General features: G+C 39.2%; 1 protein-coding gene and 1 long non-coding RNA gene across 2 annotated transcripts in view; one reads left to right on the plus strand and one right to left on the minus strand.

The window, feature by feature from the left end:
• Positions 1–1,399: 1,399 nt before the first annotated feature.
• Positions 1,400–22,114, minus strand: LOC120531638. Its single transcript, XR_005634129.1, has 3 exons — positions 22,036–22,114; positions 21,841–21,957; positions 1,400–1,634 (listed from the first exon to the last, which is right to left on the minus strand). It is a non-coding gene; the product is annotated as an uncharacterized LOC120531638 (long non-coding RNA).
• Position 22,115: 1 nt separating this feature from the next.
• The window catches only part of LOC120531637 (membrane-associated phosphatidylinositol transfer protein 3-like), a 340,667-nt gene continuing 336,487 nt past the window's right edge, over positions 22,116–26,295 (plus strand). Inside the window, exon 1 of the mRNA XM_039757228.1 lies at positions 22,116–22,507. Coding sequence (XP_039613162.1) covers positions 22,432–22,507 — 76 coding nt within the window. The 5' untranslated portion in view covers positions 22,116–22,431. The remainder of the gene's footprint in view (positions 22,508–26,295) is intronic.

Consider the following 26,295-nt stretch of genomic DNA (forward strand, 5'->3'; position numbering starts at 1 on the left):
TGTTGCGGTAGAACAAAGCGGCGAGCAACGACAGACACGTTACTGCGGAATCAAACAGCGCTGTTATCATATGTCCATTAATAAGAAGCTCTCCCGTATGTTTATCCGCCAGGGATTGCTAAGGGCACACAAACAACCCGCCATTGTCCCCTACGGTCCGCCTTGTTCCCGACAGGTCGCAAGCCAGGCGGCCCGGCGACTTGAACAGGCTCTGGATTGCGTGGAAGGGACTGCTTTGTAGGACATAACTCCCGGTAGTCCACAGAGCGGCTGTTCTGCCTCCCAGGTTTCACAGCCGGCCTCTGGGTTGCAAGAGCTGTAGCAGCTCGTCCATGGAATGGAATTCCCCCAGGCGGCTGGGCAAATTCCTGGGGTATCGCTGTAGCAGCAAAAACAGGCCACTTGCTGCACTATTTGCAAGGGGTCAATCAAATGGCGTAGCCACTCACCCACCTGTTGCCAGAGAGCCATAGCCTGCTCTGACAGCCCTTTGTTGGGTTAAACTCCCAGTCTATTATATTCTTCACCTGCCGGCCTGGGGACAGCCCATCGTTAACAGGGACCTTGGTCCCGATGGGCGGCTCGGCTTTCCTACCCAGAAGAGCATACTGAGCCACTCGTGTGTTTTCCCCAGAAGCCAGCCCACGCCTGTGGGTCCCCTCTACCTTCTCCACGAGATGGGTTGGTAGCCCCGGGTTATGCTCGTGGAGCAGAGCCTGCACCGCGTCCTTCCTGACCCTCCGGCGCACTCCCTGCCCCGAAACTCGGCCCCGGTACTCACCCACCTGGTTCCTTGAAAGTCCGTGTCCCGGGTTCTTGGGGACACCATCCTGCCGACTACGCCACTGTAAGAACTGGAGACCAGAGGCGTGGAAAGGTTTGGGGCAGCCACCCGTTTAATGCGGTTTCCCGGCTGCAAAAGTATTTGAGGCATTTTCAAACAGTTGTTTACACAACAGAGTCCAAAACAGAACTGCCTGCCTAAGCAAAGGCAGTGAGCTTTATAGCACAGAGGGCGGAAATGATGTCGTCCTCTGGGCCGGAACTGGAAGTGACATCATCCTTGGGGCGGAACCGAAGTGACCTCATTCTTGGGGCGGAACCGAGGTGATGTGTCCTTCCTGGAAATGGCGGCTCCTGGTGGGATTTCCCGGGTAAGACCTGCAGAGAACTCAGAAAGAGCGTCAGCGTACCCCGCCCCCCCCTGGGCAGATGTATAAACAGTATTGTCTAAGCCCTTCAGCTGCTTCCCATGCACACGTGTGTGACAATATATATGTGTATATGTACTGTATATATATATATATAGTCACATACGAGCGATTAGGGGGTAGTTAAAGGAACCGATGAGCCAAATGAAACCACCAGACAGGGGACTAAGACATGTTAACACCTCTCTCTTTATTTTAACAGGAAAGACGAAAAACAAAATCCCACGGCACCTTGAATTTGTGTGAAAAGCCTTGTCCAGACCTCCAAGCCGCTTTCATAGTGCTCCTAATACTTCATGATGACTGCACCTCCGGTCGCTTACAGCTGACGTCACCACTGTCCCAAGATTCTCCACGTCATCCTCCCAGCATTCCTACTTCCGTCCTCCATCACATAAATTCTTCTGTGTTACCTCCATTTCCCTGTCAATTGTATATTACAAATCTGACCATGATAACGAACTCTCAGGTTCTTACTGTGCTTTACAGTTACGGGAACAGGATCCCCAACCCTTAAACTGTTTTATGTTTTCTTTTCACAATATATATACAGTAAAACCTGCTTACAGTGACCACTCAAGAGACCGACCTTAAATGGTCAGCTTAGGCAGGTAGTCACCTTAAGCAAAGACGGAAACAAATGCTTGGACTTTTACTTCTTTATATTGTTGACAGTAGTTTTACCGACTAGTCTGCAGTTTACTTCTGTGGCAGACTAAGCTCTTTATACCCCTTCTTGGACATTTTAGGTAAAGCTCAAAACTGTCTCATTTTAAATCACGGTTAGAACTGAGGAGATGGTTACAAAATTCAGTTGCGCAAAGAGGGAGATTCAAAGAAATTTGAAAAAAATGAGTAATCCACATAGGCAACATATAGTAATGTGTTGACAAGAATTACATAAGTAAACAAATGTATGAAGAGGGGCAGGGAGTTAGGGCTATTTCAGTAGTTTCCTGGAAACCTATCCCTTCCAGAAGCTCTAACATGATTTATTACACCTACAGAAAATAAAGGGTCCAAATTTTTATGTTCCCATGCTAACTTCATAGCTCTAGACTCCAACTATATAATTATACTGTGCTTAATAATTTTAATTTGTGAAAAATGTTACACTTCATTTGCCATTCTGTATATCTTCCTCAGTCCCAGACTATGTGCATTGTTAAGTATTTGTCAAAATCACTTTGCTGACTCTTAAGGAATATGCTAATTCACGTTTGTTTCTTTTACAGGCTACCACACACCTGTTTTCTATCCAGTATCTGAACAAATGTTTTAAATGCCATATAACTGTTTTAGAAAGAAAAGACCATTGTCCTAAATGGCAAGGGTGAAACCATATCAACAAATCTACAAAGGCTGTCAGTGAAAATATCAACAAAGCAGACCTGCTGAGACAAATACAAGAATGAGGAAGACCCAGAAAATGTCACCTGGTTGGATGCTTATACAGTATGAATGCAAGCAAGCAGGCCTTTTTTAAGAAACAGACTATCAAAGTAAAGTGAAACAAACAGATGATTGAGACAATATGATAACCCCCACCTCTGTTTCATAGTGTTATTTTTTCCATTACCTTACATTCTTTTTGTAACCAACCCTCTGCTGCCTGCTACAGCTTATTATTGAGGGTAACTGCAATGGAAACTACAATAGTTCCCTTTTATGAAAAGCACAATTTAGATGGCACAGGTGCTTACTGGGCATTGAAGAATGAATTCTGGATAATTTAAGGAAACAGGGAAAGTGTCCTGGGGTAATAAATTATGATTTGTCTTCTGGCAGTTGCAGAAAAATGACAAGGAGCATAAAGAAAAGCAGATGTGTAAATATATAATAAATCAGATCAGCCACAAGAGACAAGGTCAGCAATGACATCAAGTTGTGAGGCGGGGCGTGGGCTTTTGTCTGCATTCATGTGAACGTGAGCAGCCTACCATGCAGCTTCAACAGATCTAAAGGTCCATTGACTCCTCTGATTATCACAGTGAGTTAACAAACAAAATCATGATGAATCCATCTGTTTTCTGACTCCATTACAAGGACACAGGCAGCTAAACATTTTGCCTGCTGCGTCAGTTGTAGGAAGGAACCAGACCTAGACAGGGTAACAGTCTGTCATCAGGCACACTCACTCTCAGAGAACCAGTTTAGAATCACAAATGAACCTTATCTGCATGTTTTAGGATGTGTTGTGAAGCAGAGGAAAACTGATTTGGAGGTGGGAAGAACAAATAATGCACTACACAGACCAAAGACTGCCTCACCATGCCAACCCACAGACGCAAGATTCACGTGTAATTAACTGCTAATTGAAAGGTGACAATGGCCCACAATTACAGGGAAGGGACTTCATTGATAACAGTCAACAGTTCTTTTACAGGAGTTTGAGAACAGTTACAACCTTCTGCCACTGATACGTGGCAGTGTAACACTGTTGATTAGTAGTAACTCCTACATCCTGAATTACAGTAATTAACTGGTGTGTGACAGAACACATATTATGGCAGCATTTCATGTCTCACTGGCATATTGGCCACCTTCCTGGCAAGAAGGTTGTACACAGTAACAGCCGTGCAGCCACCTAATGAAAGCCATTACTATCTGTTTCATTGGTTTCCCCTGGTTTCCTTGGAAACCATTTGCAATTTTTCACTTCTGATCCCTACTGTTTGTGGGAGACTCATCTGGTAAACTCAAATTTCTAATTAGCCTCCAAATCACTTTCACCCCATTTGGAGCTGTAAACATGAAAATGATGTGCTGTATTCACTCAGATACCAGTTCAAGACGAGGCAATCTTTGTTGAAAAAGCCTGGTGCAAAAACCTTGAAATTGTCATAGGGAGATGCATTCTGTAAGCATATGGGTGGTTTTCTTTGCTATCCTGAAGTGAGAAAAATCTGTCCAGCTACGGCAATCAGCCAGTCTCAAGCTTGTCATGAAATGGAATTGCACAATCTATCACAGAAGGACAAGATCAAGGGAACAAATAAATCCGTGGCTGTGACTTTTAGCCTCAGGTGCAGAATATAGAGACTAGTATTTGTGCATTAAGTTCCCAGTGCCATCAATCCTGTGGGAAAAAAAGGTATAGTATTGAGTTTATCCAGTCTTTCTCCCAGTAAATAAAGTCTATCACCCACATTATTTTCTGTTCTGGGATATGGTGCCTGTGTAAAAAACATCAAGGTACCAAATTATTATAATTAGTCTGTAACAGAGAGAACCTCAGCTGCTTAATTACTGAATATTAAGGCAAGTCAAACTGAAATTTAAGCACATTTAAAAATCAATTCCTGTAAAAATGCTAATGTTTTCAATAGGACTTATGGGCTATGATGGGATTATTTAAAATCACTTGAAAAAACTTTGAAATAGATAGAAAATCATTCTGACATAACTTTTTAATGTACTTTAGATATTATGCTGTGAAAAAGAATTTGCTCCCTTTCTGATTCCCTCTCTGAATTAAATTTTTGAACATTACAGGTCATCAACCAAAGTGAACAAACAACACGTTTTTAACTTATTTCACTCATCTAATGAACTAAAGATATCAAACAGAATTGGGTACTGCCCCCAGTTAAATCAACCCAATTGAAGGGACAGATAGAGCCAGTGAGATTGAATGCTGCCAGAATGATTTCAGTTAGTCTTGCCTAATATAAACCTCACTTATCTTGTCTCCAAGCCAAGCTGCCACTGCAAAGACTCGACAAACAGATAATGTCACAATCAAAAAAAAAAAAGAGATTTTAAAAAAAGTTATTAAAATGTTTAAGTCAACAAACAGCTACAAAACCATACAGTCAGGTCCATGAGTATTTGGACAGGGACACAATTTTCATACTTTTGGCACTGTACACCATCACAATGGATTTGAAACAAAGTAATCAGCATGTGATTGAAGTTTAGACTTTCAGCTTTAATTTAAGGGGTTTAACAAAAATATTATACAAGCCATTTAGGAAAGACATTTTATGTATGGTCCCCATATTTTCAGTGGCTCAAAAGTATTTGGACAAACTACCATAAAATTAATGATCATTTTCAATATTTGGTTGAAAATCCTTTACAGTCAATGACTGCCTGAAATTTGAAACCCATGTCCATCTCCAAGATCTGGAGCTGTTTTCAGGTGCTGCTCATTCATTGGACTTTCTGCCATCAGTTTTGTCTTCAGCAAGTGAAATGCATGTCCAATTGGGTGAAGATCAGTTGACTGACTTGGCCATTGAAGAATATTCCACTTCTTTGCTTTGAAAAGCACTTGGTTTGCTTTCACAGTATGTTTTGGATTGCTGTCCATCTGTACTCTGAAGTGCTGTCCTATCAGCTTTGCAGCATTTGGCTGAATCTGAGCAGGTAGTATAGCCCTGTACACTTCAGAATTCATCCTGCTACTTCTACCAGCAGTCATGTCATCAATAAACACCAGTGACATTTTTTGCAATCATTTTTTTGTTAAGCAAAAACAAATTGACAGTATGTATAAATAAATGGACATAGCACACAAAGTATCCCAAACTTCCATTTGTAGCGATGCACGATCATGCCATAAAAGTGCCTCCACCATCTTTCACAGATGATGTGATATTAATCAGATCATGAGCTGTTCTTCTCTTCTCCATACTCTTCTCTTTCCAGCATTCTAGTGCACATTGACCTTCCTTTGTCCAAAGAAAGTTGTTCAAGACGTGGACAGGCTTTTAAAAAATGTTTTCTGGGAAAGTCTAATCTTGAGATTTATCAGTTGTTTTGCATTTTTTGATAAACCCTTTTTCTTTACTTTCATGAAGTCTTCTCTTGATTGTAGACTTTGACAATGATAGCTCTATCTCCCGGAGAGTGTTCTTGGTGTGGCTAAATGTTGTGAAGGGGTTCTTCTTCACCAAGGCCAGAATTCTGCAATCATCCAGCACAGCTCTCTCATATGGTTTTCCAGACATTCTAGTGTTGCTGAGTTCACCTGTGTGTTCCTTCTTTATAAGAATGTACCAAATGTTTGATTTGACCACTCCTCGTGTTTCTGCTCTCTCCAAAGGGTTTGTTTTGTTTTTTCTGCCTAATGATGTTTTTACTTGCATGGACAGCTCTTTAGACCTCATATTGGGAGTTCACAGTGACAGTTTCCAAATGCAAATTCCATACTTGGAACCAATTCCAGACCTTTTACTTGCTTAATAGTTAATGAAATAATGAGGGAACTGCTCCCACCTAGATATGGAACAGCTTGTCAGTCAAATGTCCATATACGTTTGAGCCCCCGGAAAAGAAAGGGCTATGCTGTATGACTGTACCTTAAATCTCTGGGACGCTACAGAACCACAGTGAAATCCATAATCTTCAAATGGAAAACACTTGAAACAGTAGTGAATCCTTACGGGAGTGTCCTAATAGCACATAAATCCTGTAAATACTGTACTTCCAAAATTGTCCAATAGGGGAGCATTTACCATCAAATCCATGACTAGAAGCAAAAAGGGCTTAAAAGAATCTTTGTAAAATGAAAGATTTATTTTTAACGAAAATGGTCTTTAGCACAAGAAGCTCCATGAAACACAAAAGAAATTACCTGAGACGGCAAGGCAATTGAAAGCAAACACAGGCCAAATACAGAATCCCAAGGTGAAGTCAAAAACAGAGCTAAAGGTCAAAATGTTCCATAAGCCACATAAGGCACAGCAACAAATACAGAACTGGTCAAAAACTCCTTAGTGCATTCAGAATGAACTGCCAGGAACTATGAGAGACCCTGCGGATATACAGTTCCTTGCGGTGATTAGCAAGTGGTCCCAAATCTTGAGGGACCACCCACAAAACACATAGGATATAAACAAGGCATTGGTACATAGACAAAATGAGAAATAAATAAAAATAATCAATAATAATGTAAACAAAAGTATAAAAAAGAACAAAAAGACATAAAAGAAAGATATGAACAGCAGCCAGAGGAGGAAGGAATTGCTGTCATATTAAAATGACTCCAGATCTACAGGGGAGAATCCAAAGGACTGTAGGCTTCCTTTACCTTGGTTCTTGATGGCACAATCGGACAGACACTGGCAAAAATGAACTCCACTGGAGAGTAACAAGGTGAAAGACTACATGAAATGAAATTACATTTTTGGACTGACCTTGTCAGAGTCCACACCATATCAACCTGAATAGTTATTGGAGGTAAACATTTTCAGGTGCTATTTATTTTTTGAAAAGGGAGGGTGTGGCTTAAAGTGATTAACACCTTATATCAAGATGTGCATAATTATTAGGCACCTCAGATAAAATGGGCCAAAAGACAGGCTTTTTTGATTTGATATACCTTTAAATGACACATTAAAGTGAAAAATGGTAAAATGCCATTCAGAGGGATGTAACACTCTGCAAATTGCTAAACTATTGAAGTGTGACCACTGAACAATCAAAAGTTTTGTTGCAAATAGTCAGCGGGGTTGCAAAAAATACATGGAGATGAAAAGGTGCAAACTAGCTGCAAAAGACTCATGAAGAATTAAACATGAAGCTACTTGGAACCCATTAGTCACCAGGGCCTCCATATTCCAGAACTGCAACCTGCCTGGAGTGTTCAGTAGTACAAGTTGTTAAGTGCTCAGAGACTTGGCTGAAACATGACAACCAGTGAATAAGATTCACAAGTTGTCAAGGTTGGGCCAAGAAATAACTAAAGAATGATTTTTCATAGGTTTATGGAAAATGAAACGAGAGTTGACTCTTAATGGACCAGTTAGGCGGGCTTGTGGTTGGGCCACTAATAGAAAAAGGGCACCTGCATGAGTCAAGCACCAGCAAGGTGGGGGAGGGGTATTGTTGTAGGGTTCTGTTATTAACAATGAGCAAGTAGACCATTTCAGGTCGAAGACCGACTAAAAATCAACTCTGCGTATACTTCCAGTTTCTGAAAGATACCTTATTCAAGCAGTGGTACAGAAAGAGATCAGTAACATTCAAGACCATGATCTTTATACAGGACAATTCTCAATCACATGCATCCAAGTACTCCACTGCTTGCCTAGTCAGCAAAGGCCTCAAAGATGACTGAATAATTACCTAGTCAGATTTCTCACCTGACTTAAGTCCTATTAGGCACATGTTGGCCCTTCTCAAATGTGACTCTTACAAAGAGAGAAAACAATACACCTCTTTCAACAGCATTCGAGAGGCTGTGGCTATTTTCTTCAACAAACCTTCATCATGAACAGATAAAGAAATGTTTTTGGATGGGAAGCTCATGGTAGTTATTAAAAAGTACGGAGGCTATATTGGTCACTGAATATTTCTGAAAGACCAAAAACGCTATTTTTTAAGTGTTATATGTCACTTTATGTTACCTTTTTATTGCACTTACTGCAAGTGAGTCAACAAGCGAGGAAAAACATGATTTGTAACTTAGTTGTCTGATAATTGCGCACACTAATACATTCCCCTGAAAAATGACAAAAGTCACCTTTGCTTTGTTAAACATTCAGGTTTAATGTAAAATAAAAATTTGGATTGATTGAGATTGGATTTTATTTGTTAAACAATAAAATTATTCCTGATGAATATTACTTGCCTAACAACTGTACACAGAGTGCATCCAGAAAGTATTCATAGCGCATAACTTTTTCCACATTTTGTTATGTTACAGCCTTATTCCAAAATAGATTAAATTCATTTTTTAAAAAAGTTCTGCTGCTTTGAAGGTCCCAATGAGCACAGTGGCCTCCATCATCCGTAAGTGGAAGAAGTTCGAAACCACCAGGACTCTTCCTAGAGCTGGCTGGCCATCTAATCTAAGTGATCGGGGGAGAAGGGCCTTAGTCAGGGAGGTGACCAAAAACCCGATGGTCACTCTGTCAGAGCTCCAGAGGTCCTCTGTGGAGAGAGGAGAACCATCCAGAAGGACAACCATCTCTGCAGCAATTCACCAATCAGGCCTGTATGGTAGAGTGGCCAGACGGAAGACACTCCTTAGTAAAAGGCACATGGCAGCCCGTCTGGAATTTGCCAAAAGGCACCTGAAGGACTCTCAGACCATGAGAAACAAAATTCTCTGGTCTGATGAAACAAAGATTGAACTCTTTGGTGTGAATGCCAGGCATCACGTTTGGAGGAAACCAGGCACCGCTCATCACCAGGCCAATACCATCCCTACAGTGAAGCATGGTGGTGGCAGCATCATGCTGTGGGAATGTTTTTCAGCGGCAGGAACTGGGAGACTAGTCAGGATAAAGGGAAAGATGACTGCAGCAATGTACAGAGGCATCCTGGATGAAAACCTGCTCCAGAGCGCTCTTGACCTCAGACTGGGGCGACGGTTCATCTTTCAGCAGGACAACGACCCTAAGCACACAGCCAAGATATCAAAGGAGTGGCTTCAGGACAACTCTGTGAATGTCCTTGAGTGGCCCAGCCAGAGCCCAGACTTGAATCCGATTGAACATCTCTGGAGATCTTAAAATGGCTGTGCACCGACGCTTCCCATCCAACCTGATGGAGCTTGAGAGGTGATGCAAAGTGGAGAAACCACTCAGCCAACAGCCAAACTGCACACAGCTTACAAATCCAGCCCATGTCACTGGACCTATGAAGTAGCAGCATTAAGTGCTGTTCTACAATGTCTCCAGCTTAACTGTATCTCAGAGGAATTTTAATATACTGTATCTTAATTGCTTTTTGAAAAATACTGAAGTAACTTCTCGAATATTTTTTACATGGCACAGTGGTTAGTGCTGCAGTCCCATAGCTCCAGGAAACTGGATTTGCTAAGGTATTTTTACAAGGGGTCCCAATTGTAAATATTTCCTATAATTTATATTTAGACAAGAAGCTGATCTTAACCTGTATTTTTGTTTTTAGCTCTTCTCGGGGCAACCTGGAACGCTATAACCAATCCATTTTTTGAATGTGAGGGGTTTGTAAAAGAGTGGAATAAGGAGAAATAACATTTTGTTACTGTCACAAAATATATAAATAAACATTATTATATATTATGATTGGATTATATTAGATAGAATAAATTTTATTAATCCCATAAGGAAAGTCAAATGCATATATCAGCAGAAACATAAAAATCAAGGATAGAGACTCACTTGACAAATGATACTGCCAATCAATTAATCAATCAATTGATAAGTAAATAAATAAAAATGAGCTTAACAAGTACATTGGGTGGAAGTACTGAATTACCTGATATCTATGGGTAAAAAAGCCGCCCAAAAGTGCTTCTTAGCACACCATGGTGGAATGAGTCTGTGGCAAAAAGTGTCATAGAACAGTGCCTCCTGAAGGGCATGGAGGGGATTTTTAATGATGGTTTCCAATTTTGACATCATCCTCTTTTCCATAACAGCTTCCAATGTGTCCAGGGTTCGTCCTGTGATGGTGCAGGCTTTCCTGATAAGTTTGTTCAGGCACTGTGCTTCCTTTGAGCTGTAGTTGCTTCTCCAGGAGCTCATAGTGTAGAACACCACACTGGCTACTGTGGACTGAAAGAACATTTCTAGTAGCTTGCTAAACACATCAAAAGACCTGAGTCTCCTTAGGAAATACAGTCTGTTCTGGCCCTTCTTGGTACGGCACCACTGAGTTGTCAGACCAGTCCAGTTTGCTGTTTATATGAACCCCCAGGCACTTATAGCTCTGCACCACTTCCACGTCCTCCCCCTGAATGGAAAGTGGTCTCAGAGGCTTCTTGGCATGCCGGATATCTGCCACAAGCTATTTTGTCTATATAAACTGTTAGGTGGGAGACATTAGAGGAGATGTTCTTACCAATAAAAATATTGTAGGTTCAATTGGAAGTCCTATATACATAACATAGAAAACACTCATTTTATAAAAACTTTTATTTATTATTTTTCAGTGTTGTAAAATTTAAATTACCATGAAATACTGTATATGCTTAAAGCAGCTGTCCCACTCCAGGTCACAAATTTAAGCATCATATCAGGTATATGGTGTTTTGTCCTTGAATTCATATGAATGACTCATACTGAAGTTAAGAAAATGTAACAAGTATATATTAAAAAATGGCATAAATTAACCACCCTCTCAAACATATACACTATTCAATGTCTGGAAAATGTCCATGATTAAAACACTTAAGAGACTTGTATGTAGATAATGTCTTTGCATCCTTCGAACAATTACGCTTCAAATACATCTTCTCATCAAAACAATTTCCACACTAATTTCAAGCTAGAAACTTTGCTAAAAAAGAACCAGCCCAATTCTCCTCACCTGTCACCTTGTTCTATTCGAGAAGAATTATTGATCAGTCTTGAAGACTCGGATAGCATCTCTACAATTTATTAAAATATTTTACAGTCTCTTCCTTTTAAAGACCCCAGAGTACAGTGGGGAAAGGATCTGTCATCTATCATTATCATTACTACTCATGGTGGCTCCAAAATCCATACTAACCCCTACTCTCTCTTCTGTTCTTTTTCCGGTTTTCTGTGGTGGCGACTTGCGCCACCACCTCCTAATCAAAGCACCATGATGTTCCTGCATTGATGGATTAAAGGCCAGAAGTCCACATGACCGTCATCATCAAGTCCTTCCATGAGAACCCTGAATACAATGAGGACTGATCATTTATGTTAGGCACAATGCCTAGAGGGGGCGGGACGGTCTCATGGCCTGGAACCCCTGCAGATTTTATTTTTTCTCCAGCCGTCTGGAGTTTTTTTTTTTGTTTTGTCTGTCCTCCCTGGCCATTGGACCTTACTTTTACTCATCTGTCCATTATCCAACCCACTATATCCTAACTACAGGGTCACGGGGGTCTGCTGGAGCCAATCCCAGCCAACACAGGGCGCAAGGCAGGAAACAAACCCTGGGCAGGGTGCAAGCCCACTGCGCGGCACGCACACACACACTCACACACACCTTATTGTATGTTAATTAGTATTCTCTGATTTTAATTCTTACTTTGTCTTTTTTCTCTTTCTTCATCATGTAAAGCACTTTGAGCTATATTATTTGTATGAAAATGTTATGTTAAATAAATGTTGTTGTTAATATTTCAGAAAAGGAGATGAAGGCAGCCATGCACAGAATACACCCAACCTCAACATGTACAAATAATTCAGTCATTCAGCTTTTATTTAGAGCATTTATTTTGTTTAAAATTGTCCAACATGTTTCCAGGGCAAGATGTAACCTATGAATGTTGCAATCTAGCTCCAGCTTCACTGGGTCACATGTTCTGGGCATGCACCACATTAACAACATTTTGGACAAAAATCTTTGCATATCTATCAGAATACCTTGGTGTCACAATCACTCCTAACCCATTAACAGCTGTGTTTGGTGTACTCCCAGATGGCCTTAAAGTTGAGAAGAAAAAGCAAACTGTAATTTAATTTACTACACTACTAGCACAGAGATGTATCTTGCTCAACTGGAAGAATCCCACCCCACCACTCTAAGTCAGTGGCTAACCAATGTTCTAAATTAGAAATTGAGAAAAATCTAATTCTCACTTAGAAGATCTGTTCAAACCTTTTGTAAAAATATGGCAGGATCTCGTCGATAATGTTTTAGAATAAGCTTTCATTTAAGGGAAAAGGATACCCTTCTTTTCTTGCTCCTTTAATAGAGTAACTTTGGTTGTTGGCTCCTCTCTCCTTCTTTTGGGGTGGGGGTTGAATTTTGCTTTGATTTGTTAAGTTTGACTTTACTGTATGGAATGTTATCTGTTTCTAATTAAAATCAATAAAAATATTTATAAAAAAATATTAATAACTATACTTTTTAATGAGATTTACAGAGTCTCAAATTTTGAAACCACATAAGGATGATAAGCAATTCTTAGCAAATTAATAACTATTTTAATAATAATCCTAAAAATAATTTATGGGCACCTGATAAAAAAGGAAGAAGCCGCTCCTGTATTTTGGAATAAATAACTACATATGTACATAACATAATGTTCTCAAGTCTAGAGTGGAAGAATATCCTTGCGGCACTAGGTGCAAGCCAGGAACAAACTTTGAACCTGCCACCAATCCATAGTTTGTAAAATTAGTTTACACCACCTTGGCCTGATCATGTATGTCACTCAATATATGGCTCCATTATTTCAATTTTATAATAGAACTTGACAGTATCTGTCAAAGGATAAATGAGGTCTTGTTGCTTCAGCTTGAACAGAATTAATTTCATTCCACTATAGCTGCAATCTCAAATATTGTAATCTTTTCTATACACCTGAGTCACAGTGCTTGTGGAATTGTGACAGATGATCCAGGGGACATGCTGTACAAAGCCCAAAAGGGTAACTGTAGAAAAGGCATTTTTGTATTTAACTTCTGCCTTTAAGTCTTAATTGTATTAAAGTTTGCTTGTTTGGGAATTTTTTTTTTTGTTTGTGACTGAAACTTTATTTTTGTTTAATTAGTTGAATACATTTAAGGTGTTTTAATGCTGATGCTGAAATACAAGTATAGGGTAATTAAACTGTGGGAATGGGAGGAAGCAAAGCACAATATCTCTATATATAATCTTCAGTTGGATCTTGATCTTTGTTTGTCCGCAAATGAATTAGAAGAGGAAGCACTAGATGGCAGTAGAGAGACAGCTAAAACACAGACATTGCATTAAGAATCTCCTCCAGGCTTATACTACTGAAGACTGTAGTACGCCAGTCACACCTCAAAACACAGATTTTCAAACTAAACAAATTGTTGTGCTTTAAATTAACTAAAGAGATCTTCATTTAGATCTTGATCTTTGTTTGTCCGCGAATTCCATGCATGCGTAGACCACCTTCCAGTTTAGTACGTTGTTGTTACTCACGGATGTCAACAATGTGCCAGAATAACAAAAGGGGTGGTAGACAGTGTTATACTGGTTAGCTCCTGAGGCCTGGTTAGAGAATGAGATTGCCGAAGATAAAAGGTACGTGCCTACGTAACATATGAATGAAAGAAAGACAGTGGGTAAAATGAATGACAACGTAACAGCACGTTCCGGAAATTATTATTGTTACGTTGTAGCCGGTGAGTGCTGCGTGTCTCACAGTTGTACCGTGGCTTGCTCAAATGTCAGTGAAGTGATCCCTATTTATGCTTTAAAGAGCCTGGAAACCTATGTGTCCCCCTTTTATAACCATTGCTCCGTGTATATTGCCTTACTCTTTGGATTGCCACAAAGCAACCTGCGAGATTGGAGAAAGGTTAAGAAGACATTGTGAAAGGAAACGATAGCGTTGTGAAAACGAGACAGACTGTGAACGGACAGAAGCAGAAATGCTCCTACACCACCACATAATTACTATTCGGACAGTGATTTCGAGTAGGCCGTTCCTATCGAATCAATGTCCAAGGGTTTTCTTTTGTAATTTTGTTTCCCTTATAAAAAATCATAATGCTGTACGACGAAGGGCCCAGTTCACAACTGGCAGCCGTGTTTAAACAGGGAGCCCTTCACAGACAACTTTAACACGCGCAACGTAGTTGGCCGCACATGGCTAGTAAACTATAATAATGTTACCAAATGAGTGTTATGATTTGATTATGTGGTAAATTTATTACAGCTTTGTTTTCATTTTTTCTTGGGATTCTGGTTCATGTTAGAGTTGGTAGGTTTCTGAATCTTATTTTGATAACATTTTATTGTAAACACATTTTATTTAATGATGATTAAAATATTATAACATCTTTCAGTGACACCATTTTGATTGTGTACTGTTGCTAGCCATTTTGCTTATCAGGACAACCAGAGGTCACAACGTTATTAGTTTAAACGTAAAAAAATCAGCTCAGAGACTCCCTTGTTATCTGAGCTCTTCCTCAATGTAAATCTATCACAGCATTTTCTTTGTCAGAGTAGAGACCTGCACAGTTGTACACTACTTAGTCCTGCTGCCCCACTCAACTTGGAGTTATGGATTGGACACTGAACCACTCATTATTTCCGTGGAGCTTGCACATAAGTTCTATGCCTGCATGGACTTTCTTCCAGTGATCTGATTTCCTTCAATATCCTAAAAAGTCACAGGTTACATTAATTGCCAAAATTAAATTGGCCTAGAAAGAATGAGTGTTTCCTGAAACTGAATGGCATCCTGTCCAAAGATGATTCTTGCTTTTCACTTGATCATGTGGCTAATAAGACCCCATAGATGGATAAGAAGGTTTGGCCAATTAATAGATATAGTTGCAAAATGAAACTTTCACCTAATAAATATTTTTGGCACAGCAGAACAAGCCCACAAAAATCACCTCCAAAAATGCCCACTAGAAGGAGAAGTCTAATCAAAAACCCTAGCTAGATACAAAAAAGCCTCATAGAATCTTTATAAACTAAAAAATGTACAGTATTCTTCACAAAAATTTTCTTCAATAACAATGAAGCTCAATGAGCACAAAAGCAATAGCATTTGCCCAAAAAATAAGTCAATCCAAAACAACTAAAAGTCCTAAAATGAAGAACCCAAAAATATTTGAAATGAAAAGCGAAATGTCAGAAATCCAGTAAATCATTAAATAAACAAAATTCACAAAAAAAGCACAAGAACTTATCACTCCTAATTTGAAATTAACTACCAGGAACTATGGAAGACCCTCTGGATTGTTACGGCGAAGGGCAGTTCCTGGCTATGATAGGAGGGTGGCCCCAACTCTTTGGAGACCACCCACAAAACACATGGAACATAGCACAGGCAAGGAAAACAAAGCAGACAATAAACAAAAGTAATCTTAACCTTAATGACTCAAAATTGAACAAAAAAGACATAAAACAAGACCTTGAACTCCAGCCAGGTGAGGTACCCTGACTGAGATTTAACAGTAAGGATATTCAACACCAACAAATATTTGTAATTGTTTAAGAACCCCAGAATCTCTAATAGAAAGCACACAAACAGGGAAACATGTGAGCCACATAAAGAATATAATATAATGTAGTTATACATTGATAATAATTCATGCAGAGCTGTTAAACAGTTAATTATAATTTTAGTTGTCTTTTTTTCTCTTTAAATGATGCATTGTGCCTGTCAGTTTGTTGTTTGCTTAGGCTGCTCTGCAATGAAACATGATTTAAAAATAGGTACCTCAAAAAGAAATTGCTAAGAGGTAATACTGAAAAATATTCAAAAGATTTTTTAGATATGTAAACAGAAAAACAATATGCTAGTATATGGCAAAATTTTAACAGATGGTGAAAAGCAAATGGAGTCAGTCAGCACTGGTGCCTGAATTTTTAACAACAGATTCACAGAAGCATTCACAAGGGTAAGCACTGCAGCTCCACCTTGGTGGAATAAAAGGAAGGGACAGTTCTGCCGAGCATTACGTTCAGTCAAACAACAGCTCTTTAGAGCTAGGGTGACCTTAGCTGAAAAAAATAATCATTATTAGATTTGTTTTTTATATGTTATTAGATAAAGAGATAGGAAGCATGTTATGTATGAAGTACTGTAACTGGGACTTACAAAATACCATTCCAGTTTTCAAATATATAGAAAAACAAATGCCACAAAATAAAGAAATTCAAAATAAGTCTGATTTAGGTAAGTGACTACTATGTTGATCAAAAATGGACTGAAATTTTTTTTAAAGGACATCAACAATTAGGAGACATCAAGCAATGCCCAAATCACATACTGTTTCTCCATCTTTGAAGCTGAACTCATTTATATGCAGAAACTAGCTGAGCAGAACAGAATGGAGGCAAAAGAATTTATGCAGTGAGTTGAGACAGACACATCTAGATATTACACTAGGTGTTCCTTCCAATATACTGCTTAGTCTGTTTTAAAAGGTTTGGCAGTGGTTTACAAAACAGATTGCTCGCTGCTGAATCCATTTGAGATAATAGGAGTGTTCTTTCTCAATGTGCAAGGTCTAATACAAAGCCTATGACCCAGCCATTTATTTTGTTCAGACAGGCCCTCCCCACCCCAACATGTTAAAGTCCCAAATACACAGGGCCCTATACTGATACTTCAGTTTGTTGAAAATTCCAGAAAGAACTTCAGAGAATTGTATTGTTTTCAAAGCCATATGAAACCTATGTTCAATATCAAGAACAGAAAAGGCTACTGTCAGCAACCTCCATGTATACATAAAGTACATTCAGAAAATATTCAGACCCCTTCACTTTTTCACATTTTGATATTTTGCAGTTTTTTGCTAAACTCATTTAAATTAATTTTTTTGCTAATTAAAGGAACACCAATATGCCAGAATGACAAAGCAAAAACAGGATTTAATTTTTTTTTGCAAATTTATTAAAAGTAAAAAATCTGAAATAAGTTTGTGACACAAGTATATTTCATATAATTCACTATTTACTTTAAGCCCCTTTAGCAGCAGTTACAGCCAGTAGTCTTCTTGGGTATGACATGATATGCTTTGCGTATCTGGATTGTGGGATTTCAGGTTCTCTCCAGCTCTTTCAGGTTGGATGGAGACCATTGGAGGACAGCTATTTTAGGTCACACCAGAGATGTTCAAATGGGTTCAAGTCTGGGCTCTGGCTGAGCCACTGAAAGACATTCACAAGGTTGTCCCTATGTCACCCCTGTGTTGTCTTTGTTTGTACTTTGGGTCATTGTACTGTTGGAAGGTTAACCTTTGGCCTAGTCTGAGGTCCACTGCTCTGTGAAGCAGGTTTTCGTTAAGGATATCTCTGTACTTTGCTCTGTTCAGCAATCCCTTGACCTGGACTAATCTCCCAGTCCCTATCACTGAAAAACAACTCCACAGCATGATGTTTCTTCTACGGAGGAAAGACTTTGTCTGGCCACTCTGCCATACAGCCCAGATCAGTGGAGGGCTGTAGTGATGGTTGTGCTTAAGTTTCCACACAGGTTCTCTGGAGCTCAACCACAGTGTTGTCTCTCTTACAAAGGCCCTTCTCACCCCATTGCTCATTCTGGACAGCTGGCAAGCTCTAGGAGTAGTTATGGTTGTTCCAAACTTTTTCTTTTTAAAATGTATGGTGTCATCTATTGTCTTGGGAACCTTCAACTCTGCAGAATTTTCTTTTGAGCTCTACAAGCAATTTTGTTCTACCGCATGGCTCATGTTTTGCTCTGATACAGATTGCCAACTGTAAAATGACATATGAATAGATGTGTGCCTTTTCTAATTGTGCAATCATGTCCAGTCAATTGAATTTACCACAGGTGGACCCAAAGGAAGGTGTAAAAACATTTAAATGATGATTACTAGAGTAGGATTCACCTTTCCTAAATTGTGTCACAGCAATTGGTTTGAATACTTGGATAAATATGATATTTTTATTTTTAATAAATCTGCACAAATTTCAAAAATCCTTATTTTGCTTTGTCATTTTTTGATATTGAATGTATCTTGATGAGGGGGAGGGGTGGAACGAATTAAAAGATTTTAGCATAGGTCTGCAACAACAAAATATGTGAACAAAAGTCAATTCATGGCCTCATCCTAAAAGAAGTCATCTTTTCTAGATGTCAGCACAAGAAACTAAGCATTGCTTGAAATCTGTAAGTAGAGTTTTGATCCCCTGAGTAAGTTTATTTGATTACTTTGTGGTTGGGATACATACCTTTCTGTAGTGAGATGAAAAATGAATAAATACACAGGAAGAACCTCAAAGAACCAAATACTGTATTCAGACCCTGTATAACAAGTAGGAGAACCACTGCACCTATAACAGTTTTCCTGTGCATGCAGGTACCACAAGAAGTGAAGCAATGAACATCTACCAACATCTTCGCTGGAATGGCCATGCTGTCGTTAACTCAAACTTTAGACTCCAAAAGCTGATCTTCATTTCTCACGTTATTTAAGGAAGGTAGGATGGTAAAAGAGGTTCAAAGATGCACTCAAGTCAATGCAATTTTGATATCTCTACTTGGGAGACCATCACCATTGGTTTGAATACACAGAAGAAGAATCTAGAGAAGTATTCCGAGTATCTTGGTACAGTGTGGCTAAAATATTGCTTTTCCTAAGCCAATTAATTAAAATAGGATTCCAAGTGGGGGCAAGCACTTATCCCAATAGCTGCAGGTGCAAGGTAGGATCCAGTCCTGGACAGGATGCCAGTCTTTCATAAGATACATTCATTCATGCATCCACATTGTGTACTGAACCAGATGAAAATAACTGCAGATTGGGAATTAATAAAGTACACAAAATCAAAATCAAATCAAAATATTGTGTGATCAATATCAACAGTCCTGTTCCACTCATTCCACTTGACAAGGGCTACCCTACCTACACTAAAGATCCTGAATAAGTGTTGTTGTAATCTTTGAATCGATAGATCAATTTCTGAAAGACAATCATCCTAGCAAACAAGAGACAGTCAGTGGTAGTGATTATGATAAATGCCTGCTTTTACCAAACCAATCTGAATTACTTCTTTAAGGAAGTAATGCATATAGTAGGTGTGACAAAGAAGTATGATAGCATTCACTTAGATATTCAAAATGCATCTAATGTAAGGATATGAGAATACTTATTGACCAAGAACAAGAGTGTATTATGGGAAATATTAAAAGAGTGCTGAATGTGGCTTAAGTACAAGCAATTGTGCACTCTTAAAGTAAAATATGTATCCTCTTCCCATCTGAGCTCCATAAGTCATTTGTACATACAGTATCTTTCTCTTTTTAATTGTGGAAGTATATCATTTATGTGAGAATAAAATTAGTACATGACAGCTTTTACAATATACAAGAATCAGGTGTATCATTTAGATGCACATTTTGAAAAGGCCATAGGAACAGTAATTGTCCTAATCTATGCCATTAACAAAGTTAATGGAATACTATTCTCATTTTTTGGAAAGAGTATAGTATAAATCATGAATGATGATACAGAGGTTGAACAGTCCGTAAGCTAGATGTCACTGGGAAAACTGAGCTCTCTGCTGGTCTGCAAATTATAAGAAACATGTGAATGGCCTTTAAAGAGGTTAAGTAAGAGATACACGATAGATACCCATTTTAACAAGACTAAATTAGAAAGGCGTCAGAGGGAGACTGAATCAATATGGTCTGTGAAGGAGAAAGTTATAGGGAGATGTAACTGTTTTTTTGGTTTTAGGAATATTCAGACAAAGGTTGTTTTTAAGAAAGCATGAATAGATCAAAGAGCGATGGGCTTTAACTTTGTAAGGGCAGACTGGCGACTGAGAGATACAAAAATTGCGTCATCCAAAGGGCTCATGACTTATCTCAGCTATAAACTGTGAATGCGAAAATCATAAGCATTATTAGGCTTAAACTAGCATAATGGATGCCTACAGAATATATTTACCAGCAGAAAAGTAAACACATATTAATGCAAAACATGCTATCCATGACATTGCACACTCTGGATGGGCTGACGAAAGTAGCAAACTTTGTGGATCTATTATGAAATATACATCCCAGTCAGTATAAAATGGAAGGTGTTGATGTTGCATACCATGACAGAGTGAAGATAAAGTCTGTGATACCTAGTGAGGTGTATTGCCTTTAGTGGTACCCAGACTGTATAAAGTTACAATATAACTTGCAGAAGAAATCCAGGTAATTTTATTACATTGCCAAGATTAGAAGTGATTATTTGTGAATATGTACTGAAAGTGTGTGTCTCTTCATCACATAAATGCAGGCAGTGGCACTACCAGCCACACTTCTGCTTATGCATAGTGGGAGTTGTGTATGCGAGGAAACTGCATTAATACAGGGAGAATACACTGTGTGAAACCTAATGAGTAATTGGACAGATTGCTGTCACTGTTCAAGAAATGACATTATCATAGCAACTATCTATCTAGTCGTGCATCAATTTCCCAAACCTGCTCTTTCCAACACACTGACCACACACACATTATTTTCTGAACCTCTTTCTTCCACCCAGCACTGCTTTGAGTAGATGTTTCAAAAAATGGAATCATCAGGAAGCAAAACATCTGTTCTTTGATTTTCTGAACTGGATTATTTCAGTATAAGGTCACAGGAAGATGGAGCCTACCCAGAGGCACTGGACACAAGACATGAATTGTCCATCCATTTTCTGAATCTGCTTTTTATAAAGGAGGGTTGCTTGAAGATTGACCCTATTCCAGTAGCACTGAATGACAAGCAGGAACAATTCCTGAATGTGCTGCACATACACTTTCTCCAATCAGCCAACCTGTACATCTTTGAGATATGATGGAATACCTGGAGAACCCTAACAATGCCTGGACTGGGATTCAAATAGTATATACTGGAAATGTGAGGTAGCACCCTGACATTCCGGTAGGATTGATAAATTAATGAACTAATATTAATTAACTATGTTATTAATTTTTTGAATAAACACTTTACAAAGAGGGCATTATGTGTCTTATGTGATTAAGTGACCCATACATGTGACAAAAGAGAATCTTTGACAACTACACTGGAGGTGGTGGTAGAAGCACACTACCCAAAGCTGGTGCCATGCTGTGCAAACCGAGCGCGATACTTTAAAGCGGTCATCGTCCCATTAATCGTGGGTTTATGTTGCACTTTGTCGAGAATATTTCTTCTCTTCTTCACCTTTCTTTCTGCAGTGAGCCGATGTTGGCTGTTTCACCTTGTCTCACCTTGACATGTATGCTTTACTTATTCAGTTAAGTGTTGGCTTTGTTTTAAATTCCTTACCTTAGGAGGTTAATTCCAGCTGTAATACAGGCATCGCTCCTAATTTGTTTTGCATGTGTGAGCCGCAGTGACCTCTTCTCTTTGAATGCATGTCAGCCCATGAGTGATGAATGAGGCCTACGATATTAATATTCCAGTCAGTAATAATTGTTACAATGAGTCGTGAAAGGAAAAGGCCAAGAAAAGCAACCGCACCTCACACGCTCGAGGACCACTAGAGGCACTCAAACATTAGGAAGCCGTAGAAGCTGGAGTCCTTAACGCTCACTGACATGCAGGCAAGAAGAAAAGGGAGATGAGCTGCCTGCTGTCGCCGCGCGTAACTTCTCCACGCGTGCACACGTGCGTGCGACGGCGGCGGCTGTGCTGCTAGCTTGAAACTGAGCGCAACGAAGGCGCGCGTTTTACTGGGGAGGTGGAGGCAGCGGGCGCCGGCTGCTGTGGCTCGTCGCGGCGCGTGCCCTGGGATCGCCACGGGAGAGAGTTACACCTGAGAGTGAGAGGAGCGAGCTGGAGGGCCACCTGCTCAACAAACGCACAGAGAAAGAGACAGCTGGAGGGAGACAAACCCTCAGAGGCAGAGTGAGAGGGATGCAGCGGAGGGGCAGACGCGTCGAACAGAACCTCACCTACACAGAGGAGATGGCAAAGGAGGATGCAGGCAAAGGTAAGACTGTAACCGACCCAGGGCGCGCACGCACCCACTCGCGCGCTCTCCCGCACACTGTAGGAATGCCGCGATCTGTTGCGTCTCAGTTTCGTCTTTTTGCTTTCACGTTGAGACCACGTATTGTTTGTATCAAAACGCAACTGTTTATTTCCATTTCTGTGTAATTTCTATGCGCCCGCTAGTGCCTAAGTGCGGACTAAGGTGTGTGAAATTTTGTTCACCTTGCTGGGAGAGCGTCAGCAAGCTGGGGAGTTGCGTACATCGTCGTTATTTGTATGCCGTTTTTTTTTGTTTTGCTAGGTGTTTTATCTGTTGCTACCTGCCAGTGGCTGTAATGGTTAACAGGACGAGTGAATGGTGGCGCACACATTGCTTTCCCAGCGAGAAACTCTTGTTGACAGCAAACAGAACATAAAATGGGACCATCAGCGGTATTAGTTATACCATAGACAAAAATCACATTGTTTACTGCGTCTAAAAACGAACAGTTATGCTAGTCCCTGTTTACTGCATTGTAATAAATGTACCTTTAAGAAACGTGAAAATGTAGTTATAAATTTGATTACAGTCTACGCAGGTGAGATCACATGAAACTTTCATACTGAAAAGTAATTGATGTTGGGTGAAATAGCTAGTAGGTGGGTGACATACAGACAGGCATCTACCGTGACTTGTTTAATATAACGAACAAGCATCTAAAGTTGACAAGTGCGCATTCTCACCTTATTGATACTGAAGAGTGTTATATGTTTGTCGAGTGATAGAACATCGTTACTAGAAGGGTAATTGACCCAAATAAGTCAGTTTTAAAGAAAATCCATGGTGAGGATTTAAGATGATGCAGAATAAACTGGAAAATGTTATATAATCTTAGGTTGATTTAAATAAATATCGCGATTTCGTCATTGCTTTCAGAAGGTAATGATGGACGTTTAACATTTAACAAGCTTTTAACATAAGTAAGCAATAATGTAAGAGGTTAGCATAATGCTCAATCCCCAGAACAGATCTGATGAAATAATAGACAATGTGCAAGACATCTGGGAACATCTTGAATGGATCATTTTGCAATTAGTGGTTTGAGGAATGTAAGGGATACAGTCTCCGCAATAAACCTCTGGTATGCTGTAATGAACATAGCTGTTGCCTACCACTGAATAAGACTGAAATTTGGAAGTGATTGTGGATCCTGCACAAATGTATAACATTGTAGGAGGAAATGGACATTCGCAAATTGTGTTGATGCTTGTGGTTAAATGTATTATTTGAAATAAAAACACATATAAAAATAGCATTTTCAATCTTGTTTAATCCAGTTTTGGGTTGGGTTGCAGGAGGTGGAGCCTGACTTAGCAGCATAGCATGAAAGGCGGGAAAGAATCCTTGACAGGGGGGCAGCCCACTGCAGGGCCCACTCATGAACACACACTTGGCCAGTTTAAAAAATCCTGACAGTCACATCTTTGGGTATGTGGGATGAAAACGGGAGTACCCAGGGAAAAACCCATGCAGACACAGGGAGAATGTGTAAACAAAACATAGACAAAGTTTAGGTGTGGGATTTTAACCTACACCTTTTAGATTCAATGAATCAGCAGTGCTCATCACTATACAGGCTTAATACATCTGTAATTTAAAAAAATAAATCTAAAGATTACATTAGCATGTGACATTTTAGTCCAATATACATCCAGCAATACATACAAAATGATGGTAGAGAATGGCAAATGTTAATTTACATGCTCCGTAAAACTTGCTGTACATAAAATGTTAAGATTAAATTTATACAAACAGAGACCCAGTCAGGCTGACTAAACTATCAGCAGCTATACAGTTATATAGCTTTTCCAAAAATTGTAGACAAAAAGAAACAGATTCAGAAATATTTAAAATCAATTTAAAAAATATTTGTCAAATACAATTATTCACACAGTGCAAATTGTTGTGAAATGCTTAGTTATGGAAGCTAATGAAAAATCTAAATATTAAAAAAAAAAACCATTTTAAACATTAAAATTTGAATAGAGCAGGTCCAGCCTATTGTGTCCACAAATGCAACATGATGATAGAAGTTTGTTTGTTCTGATGATCCCCTGGTTGAAGTCACCATTCTCAGACCAGAATGATTCTTCAATAAAGGATTGATAAGAGTGAATGATTTTTGTTGCTGAGTTAATAAACATTAATCAAGATGATGTAACTTACGTCCCTAGGCAGTGATGTTGACAAATTCAGTCTGGGTAACACATTTTTGTTTTCCTATAAAGTGGTCAAGTTTTTGCCATTATTTATTCGTGTAAATCTCCAGTTCCGTTCCTGTATTTTTCCATTCTGTCTGATATTAACCAGTGAAAACGATCTATTATTAAAATAGCATCTAAAACACTAAAGTTTAAGCCGGTTCTCCGCAGTACACAAAATGTCACAGTACCGGAACTCATGATTTTCAATGTTCATCCAGCTTATTTAAAAGCAATTAAACATTCCACATTTATTGATACAGGCCATTTTCCATCTTACATTCATCCTCCTTCCTGATCTTCATTCTTTCCATCTTCAGATGAGCTGGTCCTGCAATAAGGTGTAATAGAGCTTCTTAATCGGCAGTGACTACACTGCTACTATTCAGGTGAATATGGAAATATTTAATATATCCCACTTTATGTTCCTCAGTCTCTTACATTGTCATATATTACAGATGTTATCAATATTATAGACGTAGCCTTTAGATCCTTCTGATCCTCTATGTTCACCCTGTGACATCTCTCTAGTTTGCAGTTTGTCCAGTTGAGATGGACTGATGCTTGGGTCTGTGAGGATAGCAGCATGTACTCCATTGAAAAATCTATTTAAAAATTGATCCTAATGTTAATTAATGAATTAATAATAGAAAAATGGCATAAGAGTCCATTAGAGGACACACTCAGATACACTGTCAGTTATATCAGGACAGTTTCGAAATACCAGTTAATCTAACATACTGTACATATATGCAAATTTATTTTCCTGCATCTAATATAAGTTAGGCTAATTGACAACTGGAGAGTGAGCGTAGGTGTGTGCTTGCATGTGTGGGCTCTGAGGTGGACTGGTGCACTGTTTAGGGTTGGTTTCTACCTTGTAAGCCACGCCCAGGTAGGTACTGGGCTGAAATATTCACCTAAATTCTTGACAACACTAATTGGGTATCTTTGTGCTGTAGTTACACAGACAGGTAGATGTCAAGCAACTTGCGTAATGTCATCAGTCTTACTTACAAACGTACATTATATTTTTCTTCCCTTACACTTCCAGGCAGTTCTTACTGGAACATTTATCTAAATATTCTACTTGTCATCCAAAGAAACAAACTTATCTTAACATTTCAGTCAGAAAAAAAAAATTTGGACAATTTGAACTGCTTGACTTGATTAAGGGTGTACTCCATCCAACATTTGGGTTGCAGTACTTCAGTAGTAAATATCGATTTTATAGAAATGAAGAAGAGAGCAAAACCATCTGCTAGAAAAGAACAAGAACAATGTGCATGATGGATTAAATATGCAGGCAGGGCAAAATGCTTTTATAGCTGATATTTATAGTCTAGGAAAAAAAGATATTCAAGGTGAGAGAACATAACTTGACCCTTAGTGACATGCTTATTTTATTGAATAAAACTCTGCTATTCTGACTAGGGTAAACATATGAAAAATGATTGACCATGGAAAGATAGTGTATGTTTTTCTCTGTCTCTCTCCCTTCATATTAGCCAAATGGACCAGCAAGGATGTTGTCCATGTTAAATA

Source organism: Polypterus senegalus, chromosome 6 (assembly GCF_016835505.1).
Source record: "Polypterus senegalus isolate Bchr_013 chromosome 6, ASM1683550v1, whole genome shotgun sequence".
Lineage (NCBI taxonomy): Eukaryota > Metazoa > Chordata > Cladistia > Polypteriformes > Polypteridae > Polypterus > Polypterus senegalus.